Below are 13387 nucleotides of genomic sequence, written 5' to 3'. Positions count from 1 at the left end.
ATTAATTTTGTTTCTTTTCTTTTACAGGCTTAATATTAAGAATTAAACAGTGTTAGATCAGCAAAGTGAGTTTGAAAACACAGAAAAATTGCAGCGTTGACAAAGAATCCAATCTATCAAACCAATCGTGCAGATTTAACATGTTGAATTATTTGTGTTTGATTATATTATTTCTGATTAATGAGTTCATGGGTTCAAGGTCTTAAAAAATTCAAGATTCGATGTGTTATCAAATAGGACAGAATATTTAGCATGGAGTCTCAACACCCCAGGTAAAAGATTATTGAGGAGCCTGATTTCATCTCAACAACAGTCCAATGGCAAACTATCACCTGAAGCTGAGATTTCTGACCCTCCCTCGGGAAGGGATCTGGCCTAGAGCCTCTGGCCAGTTAGATGATTGATGGTTCTCTAGTCTCAGCTAAAAATGTTAGCAATTTTTAGAACTCTAGTCAGTTTCACCCACCTCACTGAGGAGCCCAGGTAAAGGTGGTGTCAGGGGATTCTCAGTGAGCAGCGGGCACTACAGTCTCACAAGAGGGTTAAAGCGAGAATGGACATTGACACTGACTGAGATTCCTGCATGCGTTAGCCTCTGCAACCCCTTCCACAATTGAGTTGGAAGTAGAGGCGGGGGGTGGGGGGGGGTGGGGTCAACACCTCCTCCTAATCCCCTAAAATTTTCAGACAGGTCAGGTGCAACAGGTTTCGAATACTGCCGCCCCCCCCCCAGCCTTTCAACCTGCTGGTGTAAGAACTTAAATTACAGCCCTTGGAAAAATTGGGATATCTTTTGAGTTGAGAAACAGGCCTAAAGCTGGTGGCGGAAGGTGCATTTTCAGCTTCAAACCTTACTTACACATTGTTGGAAAGCTCCATGTGGGTGGCTGTGTTTCTGTTCATGAGCCAGGGAGTGTGAGAAATTTGTCCTATGCTCAGTAAGTCAGCAGCTTTGAGGGAGTAGGATAATGAAGAGGGAAACCTTACATGAATCAGCAACGATTTTCTCTGACTCTTGAAACAGCAACTCTGCTGTTCCTCTTTCTCCAAAATAAACATTTATTTGGTTGCTGATAAACCAGCCTTCAACACTGAGTAGCTATCGTGTCTGGCGCCATCACGATTGTCAAATTTTGCTCGGCTGTTTTCCATCTTTTTTTATGTGGCCAGACGTGCTCTTACACACAACTAAATTTTTTCTTTTCTCCCCCTCACCAAATCATCCATGGTATCTTCCATCTATTAATCACTGCTAGTAAATCACATGTTTTCCAACTGATCAATTTACATACAAAGCCTATTAAGGGCAATGTTGACTGCGTTTACCAGTGAGAAAAATGCAATATGGCTTATAGCTGAAAATCCTCCAGAGAGAGTTGTGGACCAATTTTGGGTCATATCCAGTTGGATGGTACACAATTTTAATATTTACATATCTAAATTTTCTCACAATGGAAATCAAGCATGTTGCACTTGAATTTACAATCCATGCCAACAGTGAGAGAAAATGGTCACATTTATCCTTCAGTAATGTATTTGCCTGCATGTTGAAAATCACAAAGACAATTTCTATATCAAGGACAATGACATGAACATAGTTCTCTTCCAGTCATAATTTTTTGGCTTTCAGTTAATTTTAGACATGATTTTCCCATGAGTTTCAGAAGTCAGGTCTTCAGCATGTGGCAGTTCGGACACATGCTCTTCCAGTAGGTGACACAGCCTTTTTGGAAGCAACCAGGCAGGAGAGTAAAGTGGAGGGTTATCAGATCAGCCACGAAATGAATGAATGGCAGAATAGACTCAATAGGTTGAATAGCCTATTCTGCTCTTATGTCTTATGGTCTTAATTCGCTGCTCTATGCTTGCTCTGTGGAGGGTTCTCAAAATTAGCCAGGCTGATCAGAGATGTGCAGGTGAAGACCCCGTGGTGAGGCAGGGTGGGTTTGGGGGAGCGGGGGTGTTGTTTTTGAGCTCATAGGGTGGTCTTTTCTTCCTATGAATGTGTAAATGGGTACAGCGCTTCTAGGACTACAAGCCTGCCAAAGGGAGGCCAACTTCATTGAGCTGAGAGTCTTCCCACACTATGGAGTGACATGTAAGTCAGACGAGATAAGGAAGCCACATTTCTTTCACAAAACAACATTAGGGAATGTCTTCTGAAGATTGGCATCAACTTCATGACTCTTTTCTTCCAGATTTTTACTGAATTCAAATTGCACCATCTGTCATGATGGGATTCAAACCCCAGTCCCCAGAACATTACTTGGGCCTCCGGATTAATAGTCTAGCGATGATACCACTATCCCATTGCCTTTCCTTAAGAACAAGGAAATATATCACTTAGTAAGAGCATGGAAGTGCATACTAAAAATGGGTTCCAGTCAGAACAATACAGATGCGTTTTTGGAAAAGAATGCTGTTGTAGCATGAGTAGGTATGGTTAAAGGCTGACAAAAAGGGATGGCTTGTTTGGATTCATAATCATTTTCAACTTCTGATCTTTATTTTTAAATTCACACTGAAATTCTTGTAGAGATATAAACAAGACCAGAACTTTATTGCATCTCTTGATATCTGTTGAGTCACAATGGATTGAAAAATATTTTACGCGACTCTTATACTCTAGGAAACACTGCTGACATCCAAGATGCATGACTTTCAATATTACTAAAGTGGAACAGTTCAATCACCCGCTAGTAACAGTCTCACCTGCTCCAATCACTCTTTCAATCTTAATGCAGGAAGTGTCTAATTCCTTGGCAAATTGATGGACAGCCCGGTTAGGGTCCTCATAGGTTTCTGGATCGATGTATGTTCTTGAACCTGGTAATTTAACTGTAGTAAAGTGAGGGAAGATTGATTGTGATGAATTACTGTGTTCTGCTGCATCCATGTGAACATCACTACATATATCTTTCTCAATCTGTTCTGAAACAGTCCATTCTGTGGCAAATGACTGAAAAGAAATCTTGTAAACAATGCACAGAAAACAGATTTACTCATTGGTGTATTATCAATAACTTAAGGATTCATGACAGTTAGAGGTGCTCCGAGACAAAGTGGCTTCTGTCAAAATGTCGTCTGTCCAAAATGAGCTTTTGCAATTTTGTTTTAAATTCATTCACAGGATGCGAATGTTGCTGATTGGGTCAGCATTAATTGCCATCTCTAATTGCCCAGAGGGCAGTTAGGAGTCAAGCACATTGCTGTGGGTCTACAGTTACATGTAGACCAGACTAGCTAGGGAAGGCAGTTTCCTTTTTTAAAGGACATTACTGAACCAGGTGGGTTTTTCCTGACAAGAACAATGGATTCAGGATTATCATTTGGTTCTTAATCCTAGAATTTCATTGAATTCAAATGTCATTGTCTGCATGGCAGGGTTTGAACTTGGGTCATCAAACCATTACCTGGGACTCTGGATTAATTGTCTAACAATGATGCTACTAGGCCATCACCTCCCCGCAAACAGTTAGGATTTTGAGATGGGTATTCATTTCAGGTTATTGAATGCATTTTTAAAAATACAGCCACCATTTCGCTGTTTCAGCTTATTTACAAACGATTGAAGATAAAATCAAAACTCCGTTAGACTGGGGAAGTGGTGGAGCGGAAACTTTGGATTTAAACTAATAATATTATCGATCAGGACAGTTGACTTGTGCTACTATTTTGAAGAGAACAAAGAACGGTTGCAACAAAAGTGCCAGGCAAAGCCAAGTTCAACAAGAGAAAATCCAACCATAAACCCTTGACTTTCAAATCATCTAGCAATCTTCCATTTAGTTGTTCTTTATAGTTTCATGGGATGTGGGTATTGCTGGCAAAGTCAACATTTGTTGCCCATCCCTAATTGCCTTTGAACTGAGGAGCTTGTGAAGGTCTTTTCAGAAGGCAATTAAATGTTAGCCACATTGTAATGGGTCTGGAGTTACACATAATCCAGACCAGGTAAGGCTGGCAACTTTTGTTCCATGAAGAATATTAGTAAAACGCAAAGATTTTGACAACAATTACTGGTTTTAGTCTTTTTCACTCGGACCAGCTTTCCAATTCCAATTCCAATTTATAAACTGAATTGTAATTCCAACAGCTACCATAGTGAGATTTGAAACTATGGCTCCAGAACATTAGCCTGCCTGACTCTCCGGACTATTGGGTTAAGACACGTTACCACTACTCCACCTTTACCTCACATTTCAGAATGTGTAACAGTTTGAGTCTGTGTGTGACTTTTACTTCTTGGTGCACAGATAACTTCTTTTCAGATTTGGATAAGGATCTCAAGATGAAAACTGCATTTCAAATTTCCAGCATTCAAATTTTTTGCCTAATTAAAATTGTTTCTCTCAGTTCCTTGCCAATATTTTGTTTGTAATATGTTAATCAATATTTTATTCATATTCACTTTGAAGCCAAATGACTTTTTGACTGTTATATTCATCTTTATTCATCCAGAATGTACAAAACAGGATTTGGACACTTGTGCTCCTGTTCTGAAGACAATAAATGAACATAGGTAGCAAGCAAAGCCAAGTTCAACTAGAGAGAATCCAAACATAACCCCTTGATATTTCATGGCACTAATATCACTGAATACCTCATGTAAACACCCTCAGGGTTACCATTGACCAGTAACTGAACTGGACAAGCAACACAAATACTATGGCTGCAAGAGTAGTTGTAGGTTTGGAATTCAACAGTCAGTAACTCAACACATGACCCCTCAAAATCTATCTGCTACCTACAAGGAACAAGTCAGGAACGTGATGGAATACACTTCACTTGCCTGGATGGGTGCAGTTCCAACAACACTCAAGAAATTTGACACCATCCAGCTCAAAGCAGTACACTTGATTGGCACCCCACTTAACATCTTCAACATTTACTCCTGTCACCACTAACATACAGTGGCAGCAATGTGTACCAACTGCGAGGTGCACTCCAGCAACTTAACAAGGAGCACAGCCCCTTCCAATACCTCATTTTTACTACCTAGAAAGACACGGACAGCAGATACATTTGAACTCTTGCAAGATTCCCTCTAAGCTATATATATGTCACAGTTCCTTCAGCGTCACTGGGTCAAAATTCTGGAACTTTCTTCCTAACCACACTGCAGCTGTACCTATAATGTTTACATTGCTTTAGTTCCAGAACGCAGATCGCCACAAGAACAATTAAGGATGAATAACAAGTGTTAGCCTAGCCAGCATTATCCACATCCTGTGGATGAACATAAGAAATGTCGGCTGCTAGTGTTAATAAAATGTAAGGGTGGATGAACACAGCAGGCCAAGCAGCATCTCAGGAGCACAAAAGCTGACGTTTCGGGCCTAGACCCTTCATCAGAGAGGGGGATGGGGAGAGGGAACTGGAATAAATAGGGAGAGAGGGGGAGGCGGACCGAAGATGGAGAGTAAAGAAGATAGGTGGAGAGAATATAGGTGGGGAGGTAGGGAGGGGATAGGTCAGTCCAGGGAAGACGGACAGGTCAAGGAGGTGGGATGAGGTTAGTAGGTAGATGGGGGTGCGGCTTGGGGTGTGAGGAAGGGATGGGTGAGAGGAAGAACCGGTTAGGGAGGCAGAGACAGGTTGGACTGGTTTTGGGATGCAGTGGGTGGGGGGGAAGAGATGGGCTGGTTGTGTGGTGAAGTGGGGGGAGGGGACGAACTGGGCTGGTTTAGGGATGCAGAAGGGGAAGGGGAGATTTTGAAACTGGTGAAGTCCACATTGATACCATTAGGCTGCAGGGTTCCCAGGCGGAATATGAGTTGCTGTTCCTGCAACCTTCGGGTGGCATCATTGTGGCACTGCAGGAGGCCCATGACGGACATGTCATCTAGAGAATGGGAGGGGGAGTGGAAATCTTCTTTTCTTTTCTCTCCATCTTCGGTCCGCCTCCCCCTCTCTCCCTATTTATTCCAGTTCCCTCTCCCCATCCCCCTCTCTGATGAAGGGTCTAGGCCTGAAACGCCAGCTTTTGTGCTCCTAAGATGCTGCTTGGCCTGCTGTGTTCATCCAGCCTCACATTTTATTATCTTGGAATTCTCCAGCATCTGCAGTTCCCATTATCTCGGCTGCTAGTGTTAGTCTACTTTTTGAGTCCTGAAGAACACAAAGGGATTAAATGCCTCAAAATAAGCACCATTTATATAAACAGCAGGATCCAAAACCTGGCTGGTAGTGTAGAAAAAGTCAGCATTTATTCATGGTGGGAAATGAGTAAAATCCATCAAGTTTTCAATAAATTTGCACATGAGCAGCTTCTGCTTAGTGATAAGAGATAGCCCATGTTCATCCTCCTGTTCTGTTAGTGTGATTTACTGTATCAGTAAGGGTACCATTTAAAACAATATTTTTAATAGAGCCACAAACTAAAGTGAAAGCAAATTAAAGCGAGATACAGCCCAAATGACTATGGCAAGCTAGCTTGTATACTTCACATAAGTCAATTTCTCTCGGCAATCTACACTCATAAAGATCAAACATGAAAGAGAAAACATACATATATGACCATTTGCAGCTACAAGTTACTCAATATCCATGGTCAAAAAGCAATATCATTCACTGTGGAAGTTGTGGTAATAACAGTCAGTCCCACTTTTAGCAGTCTCTGCACAGGCTTCAAACACACGGGGCAAAATCTTGTTGGGCCTGAATGATATGGGCTATGATTACAAATGTGGGAGAGCTTAATGAGAATTAAGCTGAGGCCTTTCTCAATATCAGGGTTAACTCAAATGATTTTCAAACACATTTCCCAGTGTTGAGATGAAGTTTGTGCTAGGGACTGGCGAGTTCCTTATGAACAAGGATTGGTGCTTCAGTCAACTTCAAGCCTCTCACAACCCTAATGGCACACTTTTGATCCACTTACAGGATCCTTCTGAACTTAAAAACTGCATTTTTGGTGAGCATCAGCAACTAACATTGAAGTGCTGTTGTCAGGACAATTTGTACGAAGAGACAAGCTCCTAGCTAACTGATTGGACCCGGCAGTATCTTGGGACAGCCTCTTGCTCTCTCAGAACTCACTCACTTACTGCCTACCTGGATGCTCATAGCACCCCTTCCTTGCCTTTCCTTTTTGTGCTTTGCTCCTTTCTCCCACACAGAGTTACCAGGCTCACATCACTTATGTCTTGCCTTGCTGTTTAGCATAGGCATACAGCTGGGATAGTTGCTACCAGTCCTCAGTCAAGTCAAGGAAAACAGCCTTCATTCAGGGGTCCTGGTGCAATAAGGCAATGGAATTCTCAGCCCAGAAGCATCAGAACAGGTAGGGTCAGGATCCTCTCCTCTTAGGGGGTGAGAAGCTGAATGTTTGGCAGCCCACTACTCATCTTGGTTCTATTTGTGGCTGGTTTCTTCTGGAATGAGAGAAAGCAAAGAATTAAATGAGATGGAAGTGGATGGTATAGCTGTTAGCACTTTTGAGGAAAAGGTGTTGGGGTCCAAGTCAGTAGGTAGAGCAGAAGACAAAGACTATGGGGGGAGATGGGCAAGAGCAAGCGAGAGAAGATGTTGGATGTAATAGTGAGGAGATACAACATGAACCTTGGTGGAATGGAGGTATAGTAGCAGGAACAGCGGGTGTGAGGTAGCACAGAGAAGATGGTGGCATTTCTCCTGGCAGAGCAGAAAAGGTCATTGATCTTCTTCTTTTACCGCTGGGCATTCCTCCAGATAGCTGAGAGTGCAATATCTCAGGTGGCAACTTCAGACCAGGCTGACAGGGTCTAATGGCGTGGCATCTCAGGCTGGTGCTGGGCCAGGACATTCCTAGTCTACACCACCCCATCCATTAAGGCCTCATGGTGCCTGGCCATTTGCTCTTTATTTGTCATATGTGGGGCAAATGTCACAAACCATGTAGGGCAGCTTCACACTGACAGTGCTTTTTTGGGTATACAACAGCCTTGTAAAGACAGCATGAGTGCCAAGGATGCCAGTGTATTTCCGGATATCTCACCAGTAGCAAGTTCTCCTGGGCAGTACATGACGGCAAGAACTAGCTAGCACTGCATGAGACGCTGTCTCAGGGTGTGTGGAAGTTCAGGAGTGAGATGAGTTTGGGACGATACTGTGTGAAATCTTGCTAGGCCTCGGGGTGAAAAACCCTCTATGAATTTTGACAAAATTGACTCTTGATCCAAATATCTTAAGATTCATTCTATAATCTTTAAACTGTGTCGGATATTGTACATCCGTGTTTCATTGGCCTGCTTGTTGCTCGGGTGATGTCCCTCCTCCCAGGAGTGCCATGACTGTGGTTGGTGCTTTCACCGTGGTAGCTGTTGTTGATGATCCACTTCCAATGTTGCAGAACAGTGGACCTCTGGGAATGATGGTCACTCTGAACTCTGTGCAGACAGCGAGATCACTTTTTCCTGATCAGCTGCCTTAAGTGAAGGACCAGATTCTCTCGTGGTTTGTATTTGTCTGTAGCTGCAAAAAAAATCATGTGCATCACAGACAATTAAGGAGACAACTACTTGGCACACAGGTCCCAAACTGCTACAAAGGCAACACTTTTTCAGTGTGTTGAATTTTGCACTCTGACTCGTTCTCCAATGCTTGACTGTGGCAATGGTTTAGCGGTTTTACTGAATTAAAATTTGACTCTCGGTCATTTTCCTTTGATATTGTCAATCTTGCCTTTAACCACTTATGGCTTCAGAAGCTTTTCTGCTAGCGGAAGATTTATTTGGGTGTTGCGTGACAGTAGTCTTTGAACTGGACTACTTTATATGTCTTCAGTTTTGTGTGTTTCTTCATCAATGGCTTTTTTTATACAATTGTGCTGGATTTGTTTGAAATCCTTATTATCTATTTGGTGAGTTTCACTGCTGGACTTTGGACAAGTCCATTGGACTTGGGATGGTGTGGAAACAATGCATTGTGTTGAATTTCCCAATCTAATGTGTAACATCAAATTATTCAGTCATGAATTGAGGGCAATTTGCTTTTGTCATTATGAGTGGAATTCATTAACTTCCGAAGTGAGCTTTCAGGTATATTCCAATCTCACTTAGAATCAGGTCCTACTTCCCAGTATTTGAAATAAAATAATCAGTTCCTTCAAGAGTAAAGACAGCTACTCCAGGATTTATCCTTAGTCCGTCTGTGATGTCATGCATCATAAGCAGTTTTTTTACCGTGCTTAGCTTATGATGTTACAATCTCTGCACTGGCTGATCAGCCCCATAATCCTATTGTTGCTGTTTGCCCAGGAGAGAACTCTTCTGGCCCTCTTCAGATTAGATTCAATTCCTTGATGGCTTGAGAGGATGTGTTTCAACATCACGGTTCTCATCCCTTTAGGAATGATTAGTCTATTTCCTTTTCCAAAAGATGCCATCTTGGGTTATCACTTCATTGCTGTATGTTCCAGTACTTCTTTATAGCAACTGGTGTCCCCTTAACGTTTTCCGGCCCCCGTTTCTTTTTTTTTCCCCCGCAGCATATGAATAATTGCACTTTGTTGCAAAGTTTGCTTGATTTGAGCAAAATGTTTGTCCCTCAGATTCAATAAGCTGACTATTACATGCTGCAATTGAGAATGTTTTTGGCAGATGGGTATTTAATATAGGCTAGGCCATTAGACCACCATCTTCCCATTCACTCCCTATCTCCATAATATGGAGAATGGGTGACCTGACCATCATGTAAATCATAATTAAAGGTTAACTGAGCTTGTTAAAAAACCTCTCTGAGATGATAACTTCCCCATACTTCACACACATGTTGCAGAACATACCCTGTAATGCCTTCACCAAGCTTTCTAAACCTTGCCTGACCCAATGTCTCATTTCCCTTTCAACATAGTTCCATGGGGCTTTCTGATGGAACTTCTTGCAGCGCCAATACAGAATTTGCAGACCTCAAATACTGGTGGGGCTGCCAACAACTTACATTAACTGACAGCTCCTAACATTACACCTCCTCTTCATTGATGGCTGGAGGGCTTCCAAATAGGCAATATAGCCTGCTTGGGATGCATTATGGATACATAACAGACTTTCAGTGGATTTGATGGCTTCCAGTTGGTGTTCCTTCTAAAGTGGGATATTGATCCGTCTTCCACCCCATAAGTTTCAGCACAATGTCAGTTTGATGACTTCCAGAGCGTGTCAAATTGCTGCTTCTCATTGAATCTGGAAGATCTCACATTATGTCTCAGCATCCTTGATACTCTTCATTGAGAGTGCTGCTCATGATTGCATGTTAACTAGCAATTCTGTTTCCCATAATTATATAACATATCCAGATGATACATCTGCAAATTAATTCATATTTTTTAAACACTTTGGATTAGATGGAAGTAATTTGACAAAAATGCTTTTCGTAGTTTGTTGTGAGACCAACAGTAACTTTGCCTTTCCCAAACCGGTGCTAACTAAAAAACAATATTCAGGCACTCTTTTTCAATGTGTTGAAAAATTTGCACTAACAACCTGCTTGTAATTGTAACTAGTTGTTCTTGCTACATAAGGTTGGTCCAAGTCCTGTCCTGCTGGCAAAAGCCTGGAAAACGGTTTCATCATCATTGTGATAGTACCTCCACACTGAGGTTGTCATCACTCATTTCATTCGAATGAAACTGCTTCTTGTTCTATGCGTCAATGTCAATGCATATACTTGACGGTGAATTTGTATACAGATTCAAACTGTCAAAAAGTTAAGCAAGACCTTTCCCAGAAACTTTATAAATCCAATAAATCCTTGTACTGCTTTCACATCTGATGGTCGCTGCATCTCTGCTATAACTTTTAACTTACCAAGACCCAGGTGAAGACAGTTTGTTGAGAGTACATGGCCGCATTCATTTAACATCATGCATTTTCAACTGTGTAATTTTCTTATTCAATTTCAGGTTCATCTGAAGAACTCTCTTTAGCAGTGTTCTGCAACAGCTTTATCCTTTGCGTTTCTACAACCCTACAGAGGCAAATTTTCCAAAGTAGCTTCCACACCAGAAAGATCATTATCTCATGCTGTCTGAGAAATGTGATTTCTGGAGCAGTAGAAATTCTAAACAGAACGTACAACTATGTATCTCTTGAACAGCATCCAGAATGCAATTAGAAAGCTCTTGCTTTTGACTAGCTTCATATGCCAGTAACAAATCCTTTGCATCAAGGGAAGTAAAGACTTCAGCCCTGGGAAGTTATGGCAAAATTTCTTCAATGTTTGGCATGGGAATGTGAGATCTCTTCAAAGCTTTATTGAGATCCTCTCATTCTTTCTGGTTATTTTACTGCTGCCGCGTTGCTAATCCAATCTGTCAGAACTTTTAATTATTTTAATTACACTTTTCTCTTCCAGCTCTGATATCTTATCTTTCATGCTGGACTTGGGGGTAGCTGGATCTCCTTGGCAGAAGCTGAGTTGGTCTCTTACGTCATTTACTTCAAGTTGATATTGCCAGGAAGGCAACTAGGGTCTGTGAAAAATCTTTGTAATCTTCTTGGATCCGTTCAGTAGCAAATGGCTCTGTGGACTGTGAAACTACAAATTTCTTGTAAAGTTGTTTGCACAAGCTTTAGATTTGTTTCAGCCAAGATGAGTGGGTTTTGATTGATATCGGCTATCTGAAATCTAGATCTTTATCCTACTTATTGCACTGGACGGTCAGCTTCACTTGTTCACTTGAGATAAGTAGTGTTCCATCATCTAGCTCAATACTACCAGTGACTCATTTTTATGTCACTATAAGGAGTCACATCACACCTGCCTGCAAAATTCATGATGTTACATGGAACGCATATGTCAATCAGACAATTCACAATCTCTTGATGCTGTCCTACCACAGTCGCCTTTCTAACAAACTGATCTGTTGTTTCCAGCCTGTTTAATGTTCTAGACTGTTTTGTTGGAATTATTTCTTTTTATTTGCTCATGGCATGTTGACATCACTAGCTAGGACACCGTTTATTGCCAGGAAGGTAATAGAAATCAGCCACATTGTGGTGGATCTAGAGTCACATATATACCAGACCACTCAAAGACAGCAGTTTCCTTCTCTAAAGGGCATTAGTGAATCAGATAGGTATTTAAAACAAAAAAAAAAGTAATGGTTACTTAGTCATCATCAGACCAGCTCATTAGTCAAGCTTACTTCTATAGAATTTAAATGCCACCATCTCCCTTGGTGGGATTCAAATCTATGTCCCTAGTACCAATGACATTATCACTATGGTATCATCCCCCCCTAATATCTAAAGTCACTCCAACAGCAATCATTATTAGCTTGATTTGGTTCATCCAACTAAACATTTCTCATTCAGTTTCTTGCAGTTAGAACATTGCCTAGAGTGAGGAAAGCAATCTTCTCTTTTGTTGATATCCTCCACAAAATTTGTGTCATGCCCCCGGTCTTGATCTTCTTACAGCTGCGTCTGCAAATATTTCTTCTTTTCTTCCAATAAATTATTTGCATTCAGCCTGTTTGTCAGTATAATGCAATGCCTTGTTATTTTACCCATTAATTCACTCTAACTGATGAATGACAGCCTCAGATTGTCTGCAGAAGTCCATGACATTCTTCAGATTAAGTTTCTCCTCTCAGTACTTTGTTTTATGCCTAAGACAATCCTATCTCTGATGAGATCATCATCATCATTGTCCAAACTCACAGTCGATAAATAGTCACCCTCTCCCCCGAGCTCTGGTGTTTAACACAAAGCACTCATATTCACATTAATATGGGGTTCAAGGCATGCCCTCAAAATCCCGCTTATCTGTATTCTCTACTCCTCAGTGAGATGCAGGGTACAATGTAGCTTTTAGCACTCTTTCGACAGCATGGATAATAGGCTGTAACTCTTATTTGCTGTCTTTTAATTTAATTCTACATTTCTTTCAAAGCTTTTGCCACTGAGAATGGGAAGGTTTCTGATTCTTTATCAGATCTTCTTTAAATTCCACAGGGATTGGTTAGTTTAGTTGACTGGACAACTGGTTTGTAATACACAGTGGCGCTAACAGCACAGGTTCAATTGCCATACTCGCTGAAGTTACCATGAACACCCCACCTTCCTAACCTTGCCTTACTTGAGGGGTGCCCCCCCCCCGGTTAAACCACCACCAGTTGTCTTTTACTCTCTAACAAGACAGTAGTCCTGTGCTCCTCTGGGACAATGGTGACTTTACTTACATTTGAATAGAAGAAGGGAATGGGAAATTTACAAATATTCTGACTTATTCTGAAAATTGAAGATTTCAGCTTTACTTGTACACAGTGGTTGGTTCTCCTTCAAATCTGAAAATTCATTTAATCTCCACTTCTATTCTTGTTTCAGGAATGTATTTACTGTATGCCACAAACTAAAGTGAAAGCGAATTACAGCAACAGTACAGATCATGTGACTATGGTAAG

The 13387-nt window shown here is 41.3% G+C and overlaps 1 protein-coding gene across 5 annotated transcripts in view; it reads right to left on the bottom strand.

The window, feature by feature from the left end:
• Positions 1 to 13387, bottom strand: part of epha7 (eph receptor A7) — a 285269-nt gene that overhangs the window by 26705 nt on the left and 245177 nt on the right. For 3 of the 5 annotated variants that reach the window (XM_048531168.2, XM_048531171.2, XM_048531173.2), the window contains one exon: positions 2713 to 2838. In XM_048531168.2, the coding sequence (XP_048387125.1) occupies positions 2713 to 2838 (126 nt within the window). The remainder of the gene's footprint in view (positions 1 to 2712; positions 2839 to 13387) is intronic. The other 2 variants (XM_048531170.2, XM_048531172.2) reach the window with 1 other exon arrangement.

The sequence above is a fragment of the Stegostoma tigrinum genome, chromosome 4, assembly GCF_030684315.1.
Source record: "Stegostoma tigrinum isolate sSteTig4 chromosome 4, sSteTig4.hap1, whole genome shotgun sequence".
In the NCBI taxonomy this organism is placed as follows: domain Eukaryota; kingdom Metazoa; phylum Chordata; class Chondrichthyes; order Orectolobiformes; family Stegostomatidae; genus Stegostoma; species Stegostoma tigrinum.
The sequence above is the reverse complement of the archived record's forward strand: the minus strand, read 5'-3'. Positions and strand labels throughout refer to the sequence as shown.